General features: G+C 42.8%; 1 protein-coding gene across 1 annotated transcript; it reads right to left on the bottom strand.

The window, feature by feature from the left end:
• Positions 1-1,010: 1,010 nt before the first annotated feature.
• LOC308120732 (B-cadherin-like) lies at positions 1,011-19,929 on the bottom strand. The gene is made up of 15 exons (XM_080481515.1): positions 19,765-19,929; positions 19,340-19,471; positions 16,888-17,043; positions 16,624-16,768; positions 15,714-15,886; positions 15,374-15,502; positions 14,548-14,733; positions 14,197-14,441; positions 12,670-12,812; positions 12,176-12,267; positions 10,060-10,192; positions 9,356-9,568; positions 7,938-8,068; positions 7,505-7,648; positions 1,011-1,842 (listed from the first exon to the last, which is right to left on the bottom strand). Exons 1-15 carry the CDS (start codon positions 19,816-19,818, stop codon positions 1,624-1,626), a joined length of 2,295 nt encoding a protein of 764 aa, XP_080337641.1. The 5' UTR covers positions 19,819-19,929; the 3' UTR covers positions 1,011-1,623.
• Positions 19,930-20,286: the final 357 nt, after the last annotated feature.

Here is a 20,286-nt window from a genome sequence, read left to right as displayed (position 1 = left end):
TTGACTTGATTATTATCTTTTCTCTCCATGCTGGTTATTTTTACCACTTAATGTATTTGATATTAATGATGGACGCAGCGTCACTAATTCCTGTGATTGGTGGAGCTCTTATAAAAAGAGGTTTGATTTGGCAGTATGATGAAAACAACAAATAGAACGGAAACCAAATGAAAAATAGTTTGTAGTTTGCAGACGGTCTCTGCAGACTGGTCACAGAGCAGGCTGCTCATGGAGAAGAACGTTTCTGCAGAAAAAAGAACCAATATTGACAAAATGAGCTTGTGGCATATCGCCTCCCTCCCACCGATGGGAAAGAGGCGTCGTTTGTGAGTTGGTGACGTTTCCTTAAAGAGTCATTGATGCTGGAACTTTACTGAGCTGCTCTCAGCAGGTCTATCTGGGTCCAATCCACAAATTAACTCCAACTTCTTCACAGACCTGCTCCGTATGGCGGATCTGAACCGGAGCCTTTGTTTACTTGCCCTCGTTTGCTCCAACTCGCCCGACCTGACAAATAAATTGTGGCGGCGACTGTGTTACCGCTGTCGGAGGACGGCGCAGAGCATTATGCACTTTACTTCCAGGAACTTCATTTGGTGTAGTTCTACTAATAGTTCTGTAATTCTGTTCATCATCCTGTTATCGTCCCTTTATTGTTCCCCCATCGTTATTGTCTGGTTCAGGCAGGGTTTGTGTTGAACTGTGTGACGAGAGATGGATGTTGAGATCGGTCACTATGAGTGAGTGATGCGTCTGACTACGACTTAAAAGATCAAACTCAGATTTTGACAGTAGAAATAATGAAAGCGACATCTTGTAGATGCACTGCGACACGTCAGTGATGTAACCTGGTGTCATCTGTATTTTGAGTCCATAATACAGTTTTAAAATGGCAGGACGAGCAGGGAAACCATTTTAATGAGTTTCTTTGCAGCTTGTAGAAGTTTTTCTAGCCATCAGTGACCGTATGTACTTTGCATTGGAGAAAAAAAGACCACTGACAATTTAATCCTTGTATTAAGATAACTATTTATATGTATAAAAAAATCGGACAAATCATTGAGAATAAAGTTCCTTTGAAGGTATCAGCACACAGATTTGACAGCACAGTGCATAAAAACATATGAATTGTATTTTGTGTTATAAGAAAGAAAGAGAATTGACAACATGGACAACCTGCTCTGGAGGTGATGTGACTGGCTGGATCCAATCCTGATATTTTATAACTCTACTCAACACAGTATTAGAACCTTAAAAAAACAAAAAACAACAGGAAAAGAAACACACTTGGTCAATTTAACACAAATGTTACCAGTGTGTGTGTTCCAACACAGGCTTAGGTTTGTGCAGTGCAGCTCAGAAGCTCTGAGCTCAATAGAAAGCATTTAAACTCATTAGACAACAGGTCAAACATGTAAAAGTCAACAATGAAACATCATGTATCAAAAAAAGAAAAAAAAGAAAACCAAAATGATCCTTTGGCTTCGAGCACAGGTAAGCCATACCACCATCCACAGAGGAAAAACAAGCATGTGAGGAGTTTTCCTGCGTCGCTTTCATAGATCACACTGTCCGTTCATCCGCTCACAGCATGTGTCAGCAGGCGTTTTCTCTCTGCTCGGTTTACAGCATGTCATCGTCGTCTTCTCCTCCTCCGTACATGTCGGCCAGCTTCTTGAACCGTGGTCCCCACTCACCGAGGCAGTTGTAGTCCTGGTCTCCGCTGTTCCACGAGTTCAGAGACGAGAGGCTTCCTGCGTCGGAGCCGCCGCCCTCGAAGTCAAACACCAGCAGGGAGTCATAAGGGGGCGCTGTCGGGTCGTTGTCCGCTGCTTTCAGGTTCTGAAAGAAGAGCAAATGACACATGGTGTCAGTTGATAGACTTATTCTGCTTCTGGATTTATTGAAATACTATTTTTGGGTTTTGAAACAATCAAATTATTTAGGAAAACAACGTGATGCGACGAGCCTGTTTTTAAAAGATGCGAGTTAGGAGTCACGTGACGCAGTTGGCAAGATGGCTGCCTAGGTAAAACGCTCCGTCAAGCATTGTTTAATTTATCCTGAAAATTTTGTCCACGACCACGAACCAACGGATGTAGCGGGCCAGAAGACTGCATAACTGCACGAGGATGTCGAAATCAAAGAAGAGCGCGACCAGTGGCGATATTAAAAAGCATTTGCGGGCTCAAACAACATCCCAAGATGGCGACGATGTCGGGGCCACGTGTCCCGAGCCGCAGCAATTTGCTCAAGACATCGCAAATATTTTCACTGCGCTGCAGAAGATCTCAACTGACCTGGCCAGCCTGGATGACATCCGACGCACCACGATGTCGGTGGAAGGGAAGTTGTCTTCACTTATTACCCGAGTGACCGACGTCGAGAAGAGGGTGGAGTGGCTGGAGGACGTGGACAAGACGATGAAAGCATCCTTGGAAGCTAACCCAGTGGCTACCAGGGCTGAGTTGGACGATCTTCGCGACAAACTCGAGGATTTAGAAAACCGCAGCAGGCGTAATAATCTTCCGGTTTGTGGGAATACCAGAAGGCAGCAAAGGTGGAGACCTGACGGAGTTTGCTGGCAGGCTTTTACAATCGGTTCTCGGCTGGGAAAACACCGTGAAGCCACCGGAGATTGAATGGGCCCATCGAGCCCCCGCACCGCGACCAAGCCCCGGGGAGAGACCGCGCACAATCCTGGTCCGGTTCTTGAGGTCGGGGGACAGGGAGCTGGTTCTCCGAGCGGCACGGAGTAAAGGAGAGCTGCGGTGGGAAGGCAAGCGGATCAGGATTTTTCCTGATTTTGCGAGAGCCACTTAGGCGAAACGGGAGCAATTTAGGGAGTGCAAGACGATCCTTCACACTCGAAACGTAAAGTTTGCGTTGCTGTTCCCCGCCACCCTGCGGATCGAGTGCAGCGGGGGCCACAAAAGCTTTAAAGACCCAAAACGAGCGATGGGCTTCATTGAAAAAATGGAAGCTCAGTGACATTTGAACTTCACGTGAGTCTAACTGTGCAGAAATTACATGGTTAATAGCGCTGGCCGTTACAGCCAGAGTTTCATAGATAATAATTGCTAAATTTGGTTGGTTGTGGACTGTTCCAAAGTATATGCTGGTGGGGGTGATGGGTGAGTCACTCAATCGACGGATCACGGTCCGACAGGTGTGCTGTGGTGTTCGTACTTGGCGCAGAGTTCAGGTTAATGCGCCTTGTTTTTTTAGTTGGGGGGAGGGGGTTAGAGGGGGAGACCAATGTTACAGTTTTGAAATAGGATAGGAAATATGGCTTTGTGTATGTGTACCTGGTTCTTTTCTTTTGTAATCTGTCTATATGTCATCTAGAATAAATAACGTGCATTTCACCTCCTGGAATGTGAAGGGACTCGGGCATTTAAATAAGCGGAAGAAAATTAGGTCGGTACTGAAGTCCAAACAGTATGATATAGTATTTATGCAGGAAACACATTTATCCGGGTCAGAGACAGATAAATTATGCAGAGATTGGGTTGGTCATGTGTATAGTAGTGGGGGCTCGGGTCAGAGTAGGGGAGTTATAATTAATAAATTAACTAATTAATAAAAAACTGCAGTTTAAATGTATTAAGGTATTTAAGGATACAGAAGGTAGGGCAATTATAATTTTGGTGGAAATACAGTCTCAACTGGTTACATTAGTTAATATTTATGCTCCAAATGGGGATGAGACAGATTTCTTTGGAGAGTTGGAGGCTAAAATTCAACAAATGGGAAATTATCAAATTGTAATTGGAGGAGATTTTAACTTAGTGATGGATCCAATTCTGGACCGAAGTAGCTTAGTGAGGTGTAGGAGCAAGAAAGCTGCACAGAGAGTCAAAGGTATGTGTGAGAATTTGGGATTAATTGATGTGTGGAGAACTTTAAACCCAACCAACAGAGATTACACATTCTTCTCTGCTCCTCATAAGACCTTCTCTCGTATAGATTTCTATCTGATTTCCAAATCTCTTTTGAAGTCGGTCATTACATGCTCAGTTGGGAGTATCTTGATATCAGATCGTGTCCCAGTGGTGCTCGAGTTGCTTCCTGTTATTGAGAAGATTCGAATGCCAAGATGGAGGTTCAATTCTTCTTTACCGCAAGAAGTTGAATTCAGGGAGGCGTTGAGGGGTCATATTAACTATTACATTGCCGAAAATGTTACCACTGCGCCCTCCACTGGAGTAGCTTGGGAGGCTCTCAAGGCAGTGGTAAGAGGGTTTGTCATACAATATGCGTCACATAAGAAAAAGAAAAATATTATAAAGCAGACGGAACTTGAGAGCAAAATTAAGAAATTGGAAACTGATTTGAAAAGGTGCTTCAATACTAATGGTCTCAGAGAATTAACTAAACTAAAATATGAATACAACTGTATCCTGTCTCAGAAAGTAGAGTTTTCTCTTTTTAGGATGAGACAAAAAAACTTTGAATCTGGGGACAAAATGGGGAAATTGTTAGCTCATGGCTTAAAACAGAGGGAACTATCTTCACTGATCCCTGCAATCCAAGACCCAGGAGGAGACCTCCTCACTAAATCTATTGATATCAATAATACGTTTAACGATTTCTATAGGGAGCTGTATACGTCGGACTGTAGTAATGAGGATGAGAACATGAAAGAATTTTTTGAGAAATTAGACCTACCAAAATTATCCGAAGAACAAAAGAAAGATCTTGATACAGCAATAACTCAGGAGGAAATTGTGCTGGTTATTAAAGGCTTACCAAATGATAAAGCTCCAGGCCCTGATGGGTATACGGCAGAATTTTTTAAATGTTATGTGACCGAGTTGACTCCTCTATTATATGATATGTACATGGAATCATTTGAGAGAGGGGAACTACCTCAAACGCTATCTCAAGCTCTGATTACACTTATTGTGAAAAAAAAAAAGACCCAAATGAGTGCAAAAATTATCGGCCTATTTCTCTGATATCTCTGGACGCCAAGATATTGTCAAAAATTTTAGCCAATCGATTAGACAAAGTTATCACCTCTCTAATACATAGAGACCAGGTGGGGTTCATTAATAAACGAAACTCATCAGACAATATAAGAAAGTTTATTGATGTTATGTGGGCAGTTTCAGACTTGGACTCTCCAATGGCTGCTATTTCGCTTGATGCTGAAAAAGCTTTTGATCGGGTCGAGTGGGGATATATGTTTAAATTACTGGAAATTTTGGGATTTGGCAAGATATTTATCAGGTGGATACAATTATTATACTATCTACCAGAGGCCGCAGTTCAAACAAATGGATATATTTCTCCTTACTTTAGACTGAGCAGGGGAACCCGACAAGGCTCACCACTCAGTCCGGGTTTGTTTTGCTTAGTATTAGAACCACTAGCAGCAGCGATCCGACAGGATGAGAACTTTTGCGGAATTGACATCGAGGGATCTATTCATAAATTGATGTTATACGCGGACCATATTTTGCTCTTTGTATCGGATCATCGGGTATCTATTCCTTCAGTGCTTAATATAATTAACTCATTCTCCAAATTTTCAGGGTATAAAGTTAACTGGGCAAAATCAGAGGCCCTGCCACTGACAAAGTTTTGTCCCACAGCATTGTCTCAGGAGGGTAATTTCTCCTGGCCTAGGCGGGGTTTACAATATCTTGGCATTCTGTTTCCCCCTCATCTGGATGACCTTATTAAAGTGAACTTTGACCCACTGATGCAAAAAATCTCTGTCGATGTGAAACGTTGGTCATCATTGTCCTTGTCTCTCTGGGGTAAGGTTAATGCACTTAAAATGAATTCAATTCCAAAACTCAACTATCTGCTACATTCTCTCCCCCTACAGATCCCTCTAAGTTATTTCAAAAAATTTGATATTATTTGTAAAGATTTTCTCTGGAATGGTAAGCGCCCACGAATGCATCTTGGGAAACTTCAACAGCCTGTAGAAAGAGGGGGCCTGGGACTTCCAAGACTACTCTTTTATTACTATGCATACAGCTTGAGACACCTTGCACATTGGGCATTGCCTCCAGAAAGGGCCCCACCCTGGCACTCCATGAGCAATCTGCAGCAGCACCTTTACCACTAATAAACTGTCTGTCAAGCAAAATTAGGAAGGGTGACAAATTCCACCCTATTATATCACATCTTCAGGAGATGTGGAAAAAAATTCTAAAGATTATAGATGTTGACCCTTACTTAAATTGCACATTGAGTATTTGGCTGAATCCAAAAGTTTGTATTAATAAAGTTTCCTTCTTATGGACCGAATGGTTGGATAAAGGGATTGGCACTATGGGGGACCTGTACAGTGGGAATATAATTAAATCATTCGAGGATCTATCACAACAATATGGGCTGGGCAGGAACCACATGTGGAAGTACTTTCAGATTCGTCATGCTCTGAAAGGAGTGTTTAGTTCACACTATCAGGCCCCACAGACTGCAGATCCAGTAAAGGCAATTTTTAAGATATTTGGTGGGGGGCGGGAGGCTTCAAAATATTACAAGTTGTTGTTCAGCCTCGGTGAGAATAAAAACATGGCCTCTCTGAAATGGGTATGGGAAAAAGATTTAGGGATTTCTTTTGATGACCAGGAGTGGGCAAAAATATGTGCCAATGGTCGTACTTTATCCAGAGACCTAAGAGTGAGACTAATGCAGTTTAAAATATTACACCGCTTTTATTGGACACCAAGTAGATTATTTAGAATGGGGTTGCTAGATTCAACATTATGTTGGAAATGTAAACACTGTGATGGTTCTTTGATACAAGTGCTGTGGTCTTGTCCACAAATTCAACTGTTCTGGATGAGAATACATAATTTTATACAAAATGTATCAGGTGTACACTTGGATTTCTGTTCACCATTGTATGTTCTTGGACACTCAAAGGTTTTGCTGAACTTGCCTAATGCACTGAAGGACTGGACACAGACTGTGATCATGATTGGAAAACAAATTCTGCTCAGACACTGGAAATCCCCAGGAACTCCCCCATTTGATGAATGGACTGCTGAACTGTCAAAGGTTGCTGCATATGAAAACATGTCTTACAGGATCACAAATAAGGTGCACAAATATAAACAGAAATGGGGCAGATACATTGCAATGATGACTGCATGAGGAAGGGACGAAGGTATGTCCACACCTATAAAACAGAACCTCAGTTTCTTCTTTTTTTTTGTTTTTTCTCCGGTTTTGTTTAGTTTTTCTCTTAGTACCAAAGCCATACAGAATGAGTCAATGGTCTCCCTCTGTTTGTTCTGTTGGGTGGGAGGGGGGGGGGGGGGGGGGGTGTTTGAAGAGTTTTATACAAGCATTGATATGTATATATAATTGTGTTTTGTTTGTGGAAAAATAAAAAAATTTAAATCATAAAAAAAAAAAAAAGACGCGAGTTAAAGTTCCTTTGTTTCTTCATCCTGTCAAATCGCCTGTCAGTGATGAATCACCATCACAGTCCTGTCACATCCTGTCTGGATGAACTCTGGACAATTGCACTCACATCGTCAATAAAGTTGCCGATCTCCTCGGGGTTGGCGGGGCGGGGACGGTACTGTGGACCTGGAGTGAAGTTTGGAGGCATGTCGTTCCTGAACACCTCGGGCCGGTTGTCCAGACCACGGTGGAGAACACCGAGGTCGTAGTCCTGAAGGAGGGTCAAAGAAAATGTTTTTAATCACCAAACACTCGCTGGACCAGCTGCAAATGTAAATGACTGACTTGACAATTCAGTTATGTTACTGGGCTTCAGATGCGAGGTTACATTAGTATTTTAAAACTCAGCTAGGATTAATACACATTATATATTAGGACAGACATGAACACACGCGTCGTACTCTGTCTGTGTGTGTGTGTGTGTGTGTGTGTGTGTGTGTGTGTGTGTGTGTGTGTGTGTGTGTGTGTGTGTGTGTGTGTGTGTGTGTGTGTGTGTGTACCTGATCGTCCTCTCCGCCTCCCTCTTCATCGTAGTAGTAGATGTTGTCTCTGGTTTCCTCTCCTGGTAGAAGGAGCTCCTTCTTCTCTCCTCCCCGCCGCCGTGCAAACAGCAGCAGCAGCAACACCAGCACTGAACAAAGAGGACAAAGTCAACACAACCCGGGAGAGGTGTTACAGAGAGACTGGTCACCTCACTGAACGTTGACACTTTGGATCATGGTAGTGAGAACAGGAGCTGCACTGCTTCATCATAGTTTATTATGACTGAAGCTCTCACACTGTTCTGTTCTGTGTCCTGATCCTCCCTTTAACCAGAAGCTGTCACATGACTTCAACCCAGCAACTGAAGCATTATGGAGTTCAAAGTGTAACTGCATCACACGGAGCCCCTGAGTGGCCACAGAGAGACAAATATTAAGAACTTGAGGGAATGAGTCTCTATCTGGTGGCCACAAATTACTATCTCGTGGCCATGGATTAAATTATCCAGTTCCCTCGCATGATTAACTTGAGAGAACGATTTATCTTGTTCCCACACATTATTTTTTTTCTCTATAGCCACTTCGGGGCTCTATACCATACTGTTGCATCAAGTTCATAGTGCATTATTAATTTTTTCACACCATTAAACTTTGGTTCCAAAGACAGTACTATCCCAGGCGAAAGTAAATGTCAGCAGTCATTTCCGGGGGGCCACATTTAAAAGGTGGACTGAAGTGTTGATAAGTTTTTTTTTTCATTTATAAGAGTTTTATGGAAGCTTAACACCAACCTAAGATAAGACTTGCCTCCTGTGTTTGTGTAATGCAGCCAATGGGGATAGTATTTTGCTGTTCTTGTTGTTTGTTTTTATTGAAGTTATAGTTAAGCCTGACATACAGACGTCGCTCATGCTAACGGTGCTAATGTGGCTACAAGTGCTTGTAAAGGCATAAATTTAAATATATCTGACATAAATACAATTGTAAAAGGCTTCATTTCATGTGTATATAAATTAAGGGATTTAATTTTAGTTACAGTTAAAGTTAAAGGGCTTGTAGCGGATGTAGTTCGACAGCCAACTCATTCTGTAAATAACAGTTTATCACAGTTTACGAGCCATTTTATTGTATATCAGTGTTAGAATAGCATAATTTAGGGTTAAAATGATATTTCATCGGCATTATTAGTAAGAGACTTGTATTTAGGTGCAATTTGTATGTTGTTTAGTCATTTGTGTTTAATTGTTCATGCATTTGTTGTGTAACAGTTCTCACGTTTTGGGGTTTGGAGTTTTGGGAGTTCATTAAACCCTGAGCAGTAACATAAAGGACAATAGTGCTGTCATCAATCATCACACCGAGGGAGGTACACAAAGTAAAGACCTTCTTCATATTCCAGGCTCTTTTGAACAGCTGAAGCCAAATATCTAACTTACTGAGCAGTAACAGGATGCCTCCAAGTGTTCCCAGGATTACGGACGGAGGTTTAGAATCTCTTTTTTTGGGTATGCAAACCCCCCCCGAGCAGTCACACACTGTGGCCTGGACGGTGCTGTCCTGCTCCAGACCCTGGTTGTCTGCAACTCTGAGGACCACAGTGTACTCTCCACTCTCCAGCTCCGTGGCCAAATTCAGAATGATGCCCGTTTCTGTCAAGACAAAAAGAGAGAAATATACCTCAGAACTTTTTCACAGCTACAGCTTGACATTCTCACTCCTCGACCAATCGAATGCCTTCATATTGTTGTACAAAAGGAAACAGATCCACGACTCTTCATCAACTGCAGCATCTCTTCCTTGCACACAAGTCGCTCAAAGTATTTGGTCTGTGGCAGTAAACTGCAGTGTCAAGAGAAAACCCATGGACGCAGAGAAAGAAACAGAATATTCTGAGCCAGGATGGAGCTGGGCTGTTTCCATGTGAGCTGAGTGCTAATCCCTGCAACACCACAGACAATGAGGGCTGAGCTATCTGGGAAACCTGCAGCACCAAAGTGTTTCAATCTCACTGCATCGCACCGCTGTATGAGTTTCTCTTGAGCATCGTTTTATTGAGTAGCTTCACTCGATACCTGCTTAAACTAATTTTTCTAAACAGCAGCACTTTATTTTTATTGCTGGATTATATCCATGTACGTACTTGTGTCATTCATCCTCGCGGTCCAGTTGCTCTTCGACGAGCCCTGTAAAGAGACTCTGTATGGCGCTGCAAAGCCGGGCCCGTCTTTATCGGTCACTGACAGCAGGCGAGGGGCCGACTCTTTGTTACACACCTGAGAAAACACAAGGTCCAACTAAAGCTTTGCCCCATTGTAGTTTGACATCATTTCACTTTTTGTTTGATCTCATGCTGAAAGTGCAAATGTTTTACAATGAGTTTGTCAAATCTTTGTTCGTGTCTACCGTATTTTCACGACTATAAGGCGCACATAAAAGTCTTAGATTTTCTTCAAAATGTGCGGCGCGCCCTATGGTGCAGTGCGCCCTATGTGTGTGTTGTTGTTGTAAAGCGGACGTAGTAGAGAACACCATGAGAACGTTAAAGGGGGAAGTGTGGGCGTGGATTGTATACAAATGAACGGGTATGAGCGTTATGCAGAACATCGTTGTTTTAACAACCCTGAAAATGGCGAAGAGACACGCTTATGAAGCACAGTTTAAACTGAAGGCCATCAGCTACGCGGAGGAACATGGAAATCGAGCAGCCGCGAGAGAATTTAAGATTAATGAATCGATGGTTCGCAAGTGGAGGAAGCTGGAAAACGAGCTCCGACAGGTGAAGAAGACGCAGCTGAGTTTCCGTGGACATAAGGCGAGGTGGCCCGAGTTGGAGGAAAGACTCGAGCAGTGGATCATCGCACAAAGAACGAGTGGGAGAAGCGTTTCGACGGTCACCATTCGACTAAAAGCAGTAACGCTAGCAGAAGAAATGAAAATTGAACATTTCCAAGGAGGTCCGTCTTGGTGCTTTCGTTTCATGAAACGGTGCCATTTTTCCATCCGGGCCAGAACTACGGTAGCGCAGCAACTTCCAGCGGATTATAATGAAAAGCTGGCCATCTTCCACTCCTACTGCAGCAAACACATCGCCGACAAACACATCCAGCCCAGCCACATCACTAACATGGACGAGGTGCCGCTAACTTTCGACATCCCGGTGAGTCACACTGTGGAGAAGAAGGGGACCAGCACGGTAGTGATACGCACAACGGGGCACGAAATGTCTTCTTTTACTGTTGTGCTTAGCTGCCATGCTAATGGACAGAAACTGCCGCCTATGGTGATTTTTAAGAGAAAGACTTTGCCTAAAGAGAAGTTTCCATCAGGAGTCATCATTAAGGCAAATCAAAAGGGCTGGATGGATGAGGAAATGATGAAAGAGTGGCTGAGGGAGGTGTATGTAAGGAGAACAGGTGGTTTTTTCCACGCATCACCATCGCTGTTGATCTGTGACTCTATACGTGCCCATCTCACAGCCGATGTGAAAAAACAAGTGAAGCAAATGAACTCTGAGCTTGCGGTCATTCCGGGAGGCCTGACAAAGGAACTCCAACCGCTGGACATCGGTGTGAACCGGCCGTTCAAAGTAAGGCTGCGAGCGGCGTGGGAGCGATGGATGACCGATGGAGACCACAGTTTCACTAAGAGTGGAAGGCAGCGCCGGGCGAGTTACGCCACAATTTGCAAATGGATTGTAGATGCTTAGGCTAGCGTGTCTGCTGGCACTGTTGTTCGAGCTTTCGCAAAAGCCGGCATCATTTCCAAGGAGCCGCACGGCACGGAAAGTGACTCTGACAGTGAAGAAAATGAACCTGGTATGTTTGATGGAGATTTAGCGCAGCTGTTCAATTCAGAAACAGAGGATGAGGAGTTCGATGGGTTTGATTGATGACGATTACAGGTAAAAAAAATGTTAGTACTTTGTAATCAATACTTAAATAAAGCACAACCAAACTCAGTTTTGCTCCCGCTCTATTTTTAAATACGCACACTTGTATGCTTGTGTGTGTGTGTTGTTGTAATGCGGACACCATGAGAACGTTAAAGGGGGAAGTGTGGGCATGGAACCCGCGCCCTATGAGCAGGTGCGCCTTATGTGTGTGTTAAATGCAGTAATGGCACACATAACTGAGACTGCGCCTTTTAGTACGGTGCGCCTTTTGGTCGTGAAAATACGGTATATTGTCTTTCGACGTGCATCATTCGCAGTGCTCTGAACATGTCAGCAGTGTAGCTGATGCGGAATAAAGGCAAACCTTGACAGAGCGCTCCTCGATGGTGGGGGCATTGTCATTGACATCCTCCAGCTGAATAACCAGTGTGCCTGTTCCTGTGGCTGGGACTTCGTCTGGTGAGGAGAAAGACATTCAGACAAAAATAAAAGTCAGTCACTGCAACACTGGACCTCAGCTGGTGGAGCTGAATGATCTCTGGTCTGATATTCTTATTCAACAGAAACGTGAGTGTGAACCTAACAAAGGGATCCAGAGCATAAAACTGAGCTTCGAACAAGTAAAATTAAGCTTTAAACATAAAGAAAGAGTAGATATTCATCATAGCCTATTTAAGATAAATCATCTAATTTTTCTTGAGGTCCCAGAAATCACCATCCAAAAATAGAGACAGGAAATCAGTGGATTTTTCCATTTGAGAGATCTTTGTCTTTAATATACCCGACAGGCTCATCAAAATAGGTTTAAAACCTTTAACATCCCACATACTAATAAAACATTGCCAACCATCCACCTACCGTTGTCATATGCACCAATGAGTGCAGAGTATTTGTTGTCCTTGACAAAGTGAGACTCTCTGTCCATGTTGTTCTTCACTGTGATCAGGCCCGTGTCCTTGGCCACGTTCAGCCAGCCTGCAGGGTCACTGATTACCTTGTACCTGAGCAACCAAAAGACAGATGGAAATTATGGACTCAGGAGTTTAAACGTAGGACAAGTTACAGCAGATTACTTCAGTATCAAGCCCTGAACACAAATGAGCTGTAATGTCTTTAGAGTTTTTACGTAATTTTCAGGAAACAGTTCAGTACATTGCTGTTGCTGGTTTGGTGCTGAAAGGCTGTGCGCCTTATCAAGGAACTGAGACGTGATAGAACTTTATTCAACAGCTTTATCATGGTCTAGTTATTCTCTCCAGAGTTTCTTCTTTAAATGTAAAAACACATTTTAATTCCTCACAGCACCATTACAGCACATGCCGAGTAGAAAGATAAACTTACAGTGGAGAGTAACTACAAGTTCACACTGAGCTCAGGTTGTACTGCACTGCAGAGCTGCCACCAATATTTATTTACTCTATCATTTATTTTTGTCCTCCTGTCTCAAACGGTTCACCAGGTTTCCGACTGATTGTTGAGGAGACGGCAAGATAGTCTGTACTTTTTATTCAGTCTTCAGAAGAATGGCTGTCCTAGGGCCCCTCCACACTCCGTGTCCGCAGACGATACTAGACCGCGGGTGCTACATGATTACATCCATACTACACTCTGGGTTCACTTCCTTAACGTTCCACAACGTAACATAACGATCCTGAAAGTATCTCCACTTCTGCTGCCCGGCGTTTCCCACCTTTCCTGAAGTAGTTTATGTTTCACTTCAGGAGTTTTGAGCCTCTGGCTCTTATTTGCTTTAAATTGTGATTGTTCAGATGGAGGATCTCCTCACACAAGCGTCCAGTAGCTCTGGTGCATGGGCAGTCTGCGCACACAGGTTGTGCTGTCGACCGCAGAGGGTTGGAGCCTAGCGCACAGGGTGGATGACGATTGTGACGTCACGAGGACTGGGCACATGCGGAAAGCGTGGAGGAGCCTTTAGGATGATGAGCAGGCTACGTAGACTGTTCAGCTGTGATGTTTTAAGAAATGTATTGATATACATCTTGTTTTTATTGATAAACAGCATCTATATTTTGTAAACTTTGTATTTTTTTCACTCCATGTTATTCGGTCATATTGAATTCATTTCATTGTTTACATTTGTCGTGGTACAGCTGAGATTGAATGTTTTGACCCTTGAGTTGTATTCAAAAGAAACACAAATGAAATAGCAACCACTTGATTTCTCTTTTCTTTAAGTCAGTGTTTTAGATGATTGAGTGTTAGTGGCAGCACTATTGTACCGAGACGTCAGGAGTGTCAATGTGGCTCACTACAGTAACTTAACTCAACATTCTCTCTTTTACAGTTGAGTAGGAGCAGTTTGTGCTGATGAAGATACAAAGGGAGTGTTTCAGGTGATCAAGTGTTGGTTCAGTCTGGTCTTACATGACTTTCTGCTTGCGCTCAGTGTCTGGGTCGGAGGCGGTGTACTGCACCACCTCACTGTCGACAGCGAGGTCCTCCCGTTTGGACAGGACCTTCTTCACCGGATCAAAGATTGGAGGTTCATTGACGTCCAGCACAGTGACGACCACCGTGGCTGTAGCGGTGGCCAGCGGCGTTGCAAAAGGAACTTCATTCTCCACTGCAACCAACAGAGTGTGCTTGCTGACCCTCTCGAAGTCCAGACCCTGTTTGGTTGGAAGGGAAGCGAACACAAGATTTCTAAGTTTTGATGCTCGAATGTTCAGAAATGATTTGTTCTGCACATGTTTGTTTGGAGGTTGGTCCTCTTACCTTGGCAGTTGAAATGATGCCCTCTTGTTTGTTGCTGGCTGTTTTCACAGTGAAAAGTCCACCAGGATCACCATCCACAATTGTAAACTTGGCGTTCCACGCTGGGGAGTGTGGCTCGTCACCATCCGTTACCGACATCGTAGCCACCTGAGCACCCATTTTATTTTCTGCAACTGACGCAGTATACTGGAGGAAAAGCCAGACATGGGTATAGAGTTTAAAAAAGAGGAAGAAAGACAAAAAGGATGTTGGTTTTACCCTTCATGGGGCAAGTGACCATATTTGGTAACCTCTTTGTTTCTTCACATTTCTTCCAAACGGACATGTTAACAACCACGACTGAACATGTGACACGTGTGCTACACTCTGACATCACTTTTCACAATCAACAACAATTATTGGTTTTTAACAATTTAACGCCCCAATTCCTCACATGAGTGTTTTTCATCTTTATTTCACAATTGATGTAGTTTTAATGACCAAAAGAAGTACTCATCGTTCCTCATTCTCATATTTCCACATGAACTTTAGTATTATGAATGAAGACTTGGTTTGAACAGGACTCGCTCACAAAAAGCCAAACCTTGCAACTGAAGTGTAATTTTAATTCCTCTATGCATTTCAATGTTTGTCACCTTAGATAATCACGTGAAAGTTATTCATGCATCACGATTAAAGATCGTTTCCTAAGGGATGCTCCAGATTTGTGTTCAGACGGTTTAAATTTTCTTTGTGATGCAAAGCAGCAAACTATGAGGAGGTTGACACGATGCTGAAGGACAGTGGAAGGTGTGAGCTGACTGACGGGAGACATTGTTGTACTTACGGAGGGCTGAGTGAATTCGGGGGCATTGTCATTGCTGTCCGTCACCTTGAGGATTACTTTAGCTTGTCCGGTCAAGCCTTCTCCGACCATGTCTGCTGCTTGTACCACCAGAGTGTACTGCGGGTATTTCTGCAGGAGGAGACGCGTCACCGGGTGAAAACGAGCAGGATGATTGTCAGACTCAGATGAAGGACAACATTCATTAAACTACTTGCTAAAGCAATTAAGATAAATGAACTCGTGTTTTCACTTCAAGTGTTTAACAATGCAAGTTGTGATCAGAGAACGGATACTGTCCAAACAGGTGCAGTCAGATGTAAACCCTGTTGAAATCACTCACCTCTCTGTCCAGACCGCCCGCATTGACTCGGATGACACCATTAATTGGGTTGATGACAAACATGATCTTACTGGGTTCCTCTGGATCTTGGCTCAGGATGCGGTATCGTATGTCTGAGTTGTCTGTATTTATCTGGTCAATATCCGTAGCCTCGACCCGAATCACCTCAAAACCTGGAGAAAACACATTCAGGAGGCAGTTAGGAGCAAAGAACTACTGCAGTAAAAAGAGGATTTACTCCCAAAGTTAAACTGCTAAATACAGCTCCCCGCAGTGTTGATGGCGATTCCACCAGCACGTATCACTTATGGGCTTAGAACCATGGAAAGGTTTTTTTAAAAGAATTATTGGGGATACAAAAGGTCTTTTTAGGTGAGACTGTGTCAAAACTTGCACATCTTCCATTAGGATGATAATGAATGTGTACAATCAGTAATACAGAGTGAACTAAGTCCACACACACTGCATTCATGAGTACATAGTGAAAACTGCGAGCTGAGAATCAAAGAGGAGAAAATCCTGCACATTAACCAGCAACAGGCAGCAGACTGTTGGTCCTGACCACAAAGAAAAAGTATCACGATTAAAGATAATTTCCTGAAGGATGGTCTAGATTTGTGTTCAGCCTTGGACTCAGATTGAATAAATAAACACCTCTGATTATCTCCTCAGTGTTTCATTCCATCAATTTGACAAATTCTGTAATTCATATTTTGTCAGAGACTTAATTACAAAGAATTATGACTGATGCATTAACAGTCAGAATGAAGTCCAGATAAATAGACATTTATTTTGTTAAAATAAACCACTGGTTGTTTTCCAAGGTAAGAGTTCTCAGATACGTTAGAACGACACATTGCACAGTGTCATTTGTAAATGGTTCTTATTTCCTTTAATCCATCGACAGTACCTATTTTTGAGGCCTCTGCGACTTCTCCCACAAAGGTTTCTTGAGAAAAAACTGGTTTGTTGTCATTCTGGTCGATGACATTGACAACGATGTCCATGGGATCCTCAGCATTTCCTGAACCTTCAGCCACAGCGTGGGCTTTAAACTGCACACAGACACAGTTGTACCATTTCAACAAGAGCAGGAGGAAGACTTCTGAAGAAGGACACACACGTTTCCACATTAGTGAGTAAAACTTCAGAATCTGGGTTCAGTTCTACTCACCAAATACTTGTCCTGCTTTTCTCTGTCAAGCGGCTGAGTCAGATACAGAATGCCAGTGGCTCTGTCCATGTTGAATAGATTAACAGGAGGCTGGTCGGCTCCTGGACCAGTGATGCTGTAATAGATCTTCTTTAATTTATCTTCATTGGAGCGGATCTGGATGTGAGAGGAACCGATCACATAGCAACAATGACCATTACAACACTGCAAGTGAACAAGTCATACAGCTTTGCTGTATTTCAAGCAGCTTCTGCCACCTGGTGGCCAAATTCATCTTAAAATTAGGGATGCACCGATACCGACACTAGTATTGGTCTGATACTGCACTGACTTGTAACAGACACCCGATACAACCTGGCAAGTAATATGTGACACCATGCATCAGCAATGTCGCCAGCAGGTACACTCAGAGGTGGTCAACCAGTCAGAGACCAAGAGCCACAAACATTTAGGCGATACAACAAAGAGCAACATCATACAAATGTGAGCTTCTAAACAAACTCCTTCTCTCACTGACAGGAAATGACATAAAGTGAAAATACATATACAATGTATGATACACCTCCATACAGTCATCAAGGTGTGGATTTACAGTATTTACAAGAATAATTTCATTCTCAGCAACACAAAAGTACAGGGACCATCTGCAAATGACAAAACCACAACAACAGTGAAGACAGATACTACATGTCACCATCAAATCAAGTGTTGTCATGTGATCCAGTGAAGCTGCAGTGATTTTGGTGACGCTGCAGTGAATACCAGTCACGTTATTTGGTATTTTTGTGGTATCGGTCTTCGGCAGCACTGGTTATGGGGTGGCATGGCTCGGTTGTAGCCCAATGGGAATGTTGTAGGTTTGATTCCCATCTCCACCTGTCCTCAGGCCAAAGTGTCCTCGAGCAAGACACTGAACCCAACATTGCTCCAATTGGAGTGACAGCGCCTTGCATGGCTGCAGCCTTGGTGAGTGAATGTGATTAATAGGGATGTACCGATCCATATTTTTTCACTTCCGTTCCGATACCTGAATTTGGTTATCTGCTGATATCAATACTATTCCGGTAGTAGGGAAATTGTTTAGCAACGCAGCACAAACAGAAATGATTGCAGCTCTAACCCAACACAAATGATTGGGACTATTTTCAGGGAGTTTAGCGCGGAGTAGGACGCAGTTTCACGAAGGTGAATCACCTGCTATGGCGGAGGAGCTGCTGTTGTTCACTGTTTTGATGTCGCTGTCAGCGCCGTTCTCCTCGGTGAGCTGACATTTTAAAACTGTGACGTCTGACTGCAGAGCCCTAGTGATTAACAGTATAAAGCACTTTGGGGCTGCTTATGCAGTTTAAAAGCGCTGTCCAGATACTATTTGCTTTTGATGCAGTGTGTAATTTGCAGACGGTCCCTGCTCTCTGGTCGCACAGCTAGAGAACGATGTTTCTGCAGAAAAGACAACTACTTCTGATAAAACGTTTGCCTACCTCACACCGATGGGAAAGAGGCGTCATTTCAGTGTTGATGTTTCGTTAGTTATTGACTCTCAGCAGGTGTAGCTCAACTGTGTCTGCAACTTCTTCACGTATCTGAAGTATCTATGTGCCTCATCCTTTGTTCACTTGTCATTGTATGCTCATTGTAAAGGTCAGTACTCATACTCGGCCTTAAAAAGTGGTATTGGTGCATCTCTAGGTAGAATTAAAAAAAGCTTAGCGCCTTCTACTCAGAAAACTAAAGCTAAAAAGAAACAATGGTGATCAGAATGCTTTTCGATACTGAAGGCACTTTTAATATGAAGCTGTAACATGGTGAAGAAAGCCTGCAGGATATATGTATCAGTATATGTATGTGTGGAATTATTTAGATTTTGTCTGAGAGTTTAAAACCTTTTAATCAGCGATTTTATCTAAATCCCACAGTTTTACCTGTAATTTCAAAACTATCATTGACAGTCTATTTTAAGTTTAGACAATGAGATGTGTGTTGTTTGTGGAGCATTTCCATAATGGACATTTTAAAGTGGAGAGGACTTTCCTTGTGATTTTCCCATTTACACATTTGATGAAATACATTTTGCCAGTGAAACTAATGCAAGTTACAGGATGTTAGTATTTTTCAAAAATGGGTTCAATGTTCCCAAAAGAAAGGCTAATCTTTTGGAAAAACCACTTTATCAGACACGAGGACTGAGTAGTGCATCAAATGTGGGAAAAGGATGTAAAACCTTTCAGGGAGAATTTCGTTCCCATTTACAGACAGTTTAAGATATTTGACATTACATATGTGGGATTTTGGTCAAGTGTTTATCCAGTATTAATGGCAGATAGTCAGTTGAACTTTTTTCTGACCTAAAAATCCCCAAATGTTTAAATCAGTCTAAAATAAACAGCTCATTTCTGTGTGCAGGAGAAAGGCTGCACTGATGAAAACCTACACGTAGTCATGAGGAACGTACCTGAGAAACTTTCAGGGGATAAGGTCCTCTGTCATTTTCAACAACAGTGAGTTCTGGAATCACCCAGTCCCTCTTCCTCCTCTTCAGACCCTCGCCAGACTTGGGGAAAAGCAGAACAGGCACCGTGGCTTCCTGTGGGTTAGTAAATAGGAAAACCATCGGTAAGATGCTGTATAAAAGGACAATTTAAGAAAATCATAGTAATGCTTTCAAGTGAGACTTGTTATAAATCTTCAAGTTAGATTATTTTTAAGATAACATGGGTATGAGAGATTATTGAAATGGAGCCAGTGGTTTTTGCACATACATGCAGAGAGTTGATCCTGTTTAGGAAAAACACGTCTCAACATGCGGCCTCTATATGATGGGACCTGCAAAAGCTTCTAATAAGGAAATAAGACTACAGTCTTCCAAAATGATCATACCAGTGAGGAGGATGGAGGTTGTACTTCCTGTTGGTGGTTTTCATTGTGATGCATGTTGTGGTGGCCATGGTGAGATAATCTGACAGGAACCGTTATTCTGTGACCTTCTGAATCCCGGGTGTGAAGGAAGAAATCCAAGTCTCCTTCGTGAAGAAAAACTGGTCTCGTTACCTGAAACAAAGAAAAACGTCCATCAGCAGGTATCAACATATGGAGGCGAATATGGCTCAAAAATCAATTTGAAATGTATTAACAGAAATTGTAGGAGCCAAATGTGATTTAGGATTGTGTACAAATGTTTGACCTGTGTGGGTGTGTCACTGACGTCATGCGCATTTAGATTGGGGCAATGAAGGAGGAGACAGGTGTTGACCCCGGAAGGGCACACAGGTTTTTGACCGCTCTGGCGGAGTTTAACGGAAAATGCTTGTGGTTTGTGCTCTGGACAATTGAACTTAAGAACTTAACTGAAATAAAGAGATTGTTTATATCTTACCGGAGCGTTGGACTCAATTGATGGAC

Source organism: Lipophrys pholis, assembly GCF_963383615.2.
Source record: "Lipophrys pholis genome assembly, chromosome: 15".
NCBI lineage: Eukaryota > Metazoa > Chordata > Actinopteri > Blenniiformes > Blenniidae > Lipophrys > Lipophrys pholis.
The sequence above is the reverse complement of the archived record's forward strand: the minus strand, read 5'-3'. Positions and strand labels throughout refer to the sequence as shown.

What these genes read in the sequence shown, in the direction of transcription:
- LOC308120732 (XM_080481515.1), bottom strand. Translation starts at nt 19,818, where the DNA reads ATGCATCACAATGAAAACCACCAACAGGAAGTACAACCTCCATCCTCC. An exon ending in ATCCCCTGAAAGTTTCTCAG is followed by an intron (nt 17,044 to 19,339) that starts GTACGTTCCTCA and finishes TCTCACATCCAG; the next exon opens with ATCCGCTCCAATGAAGATAA. An exon ending in CATTGGTGCATATGACAACG is followed by an intron (nt 12,268 to 12,669) that starts GTAGGTGGATGG and finishes TCTCCTCACCAG; the next exon opens with ACGAAGTCCCAGCCACAGGA.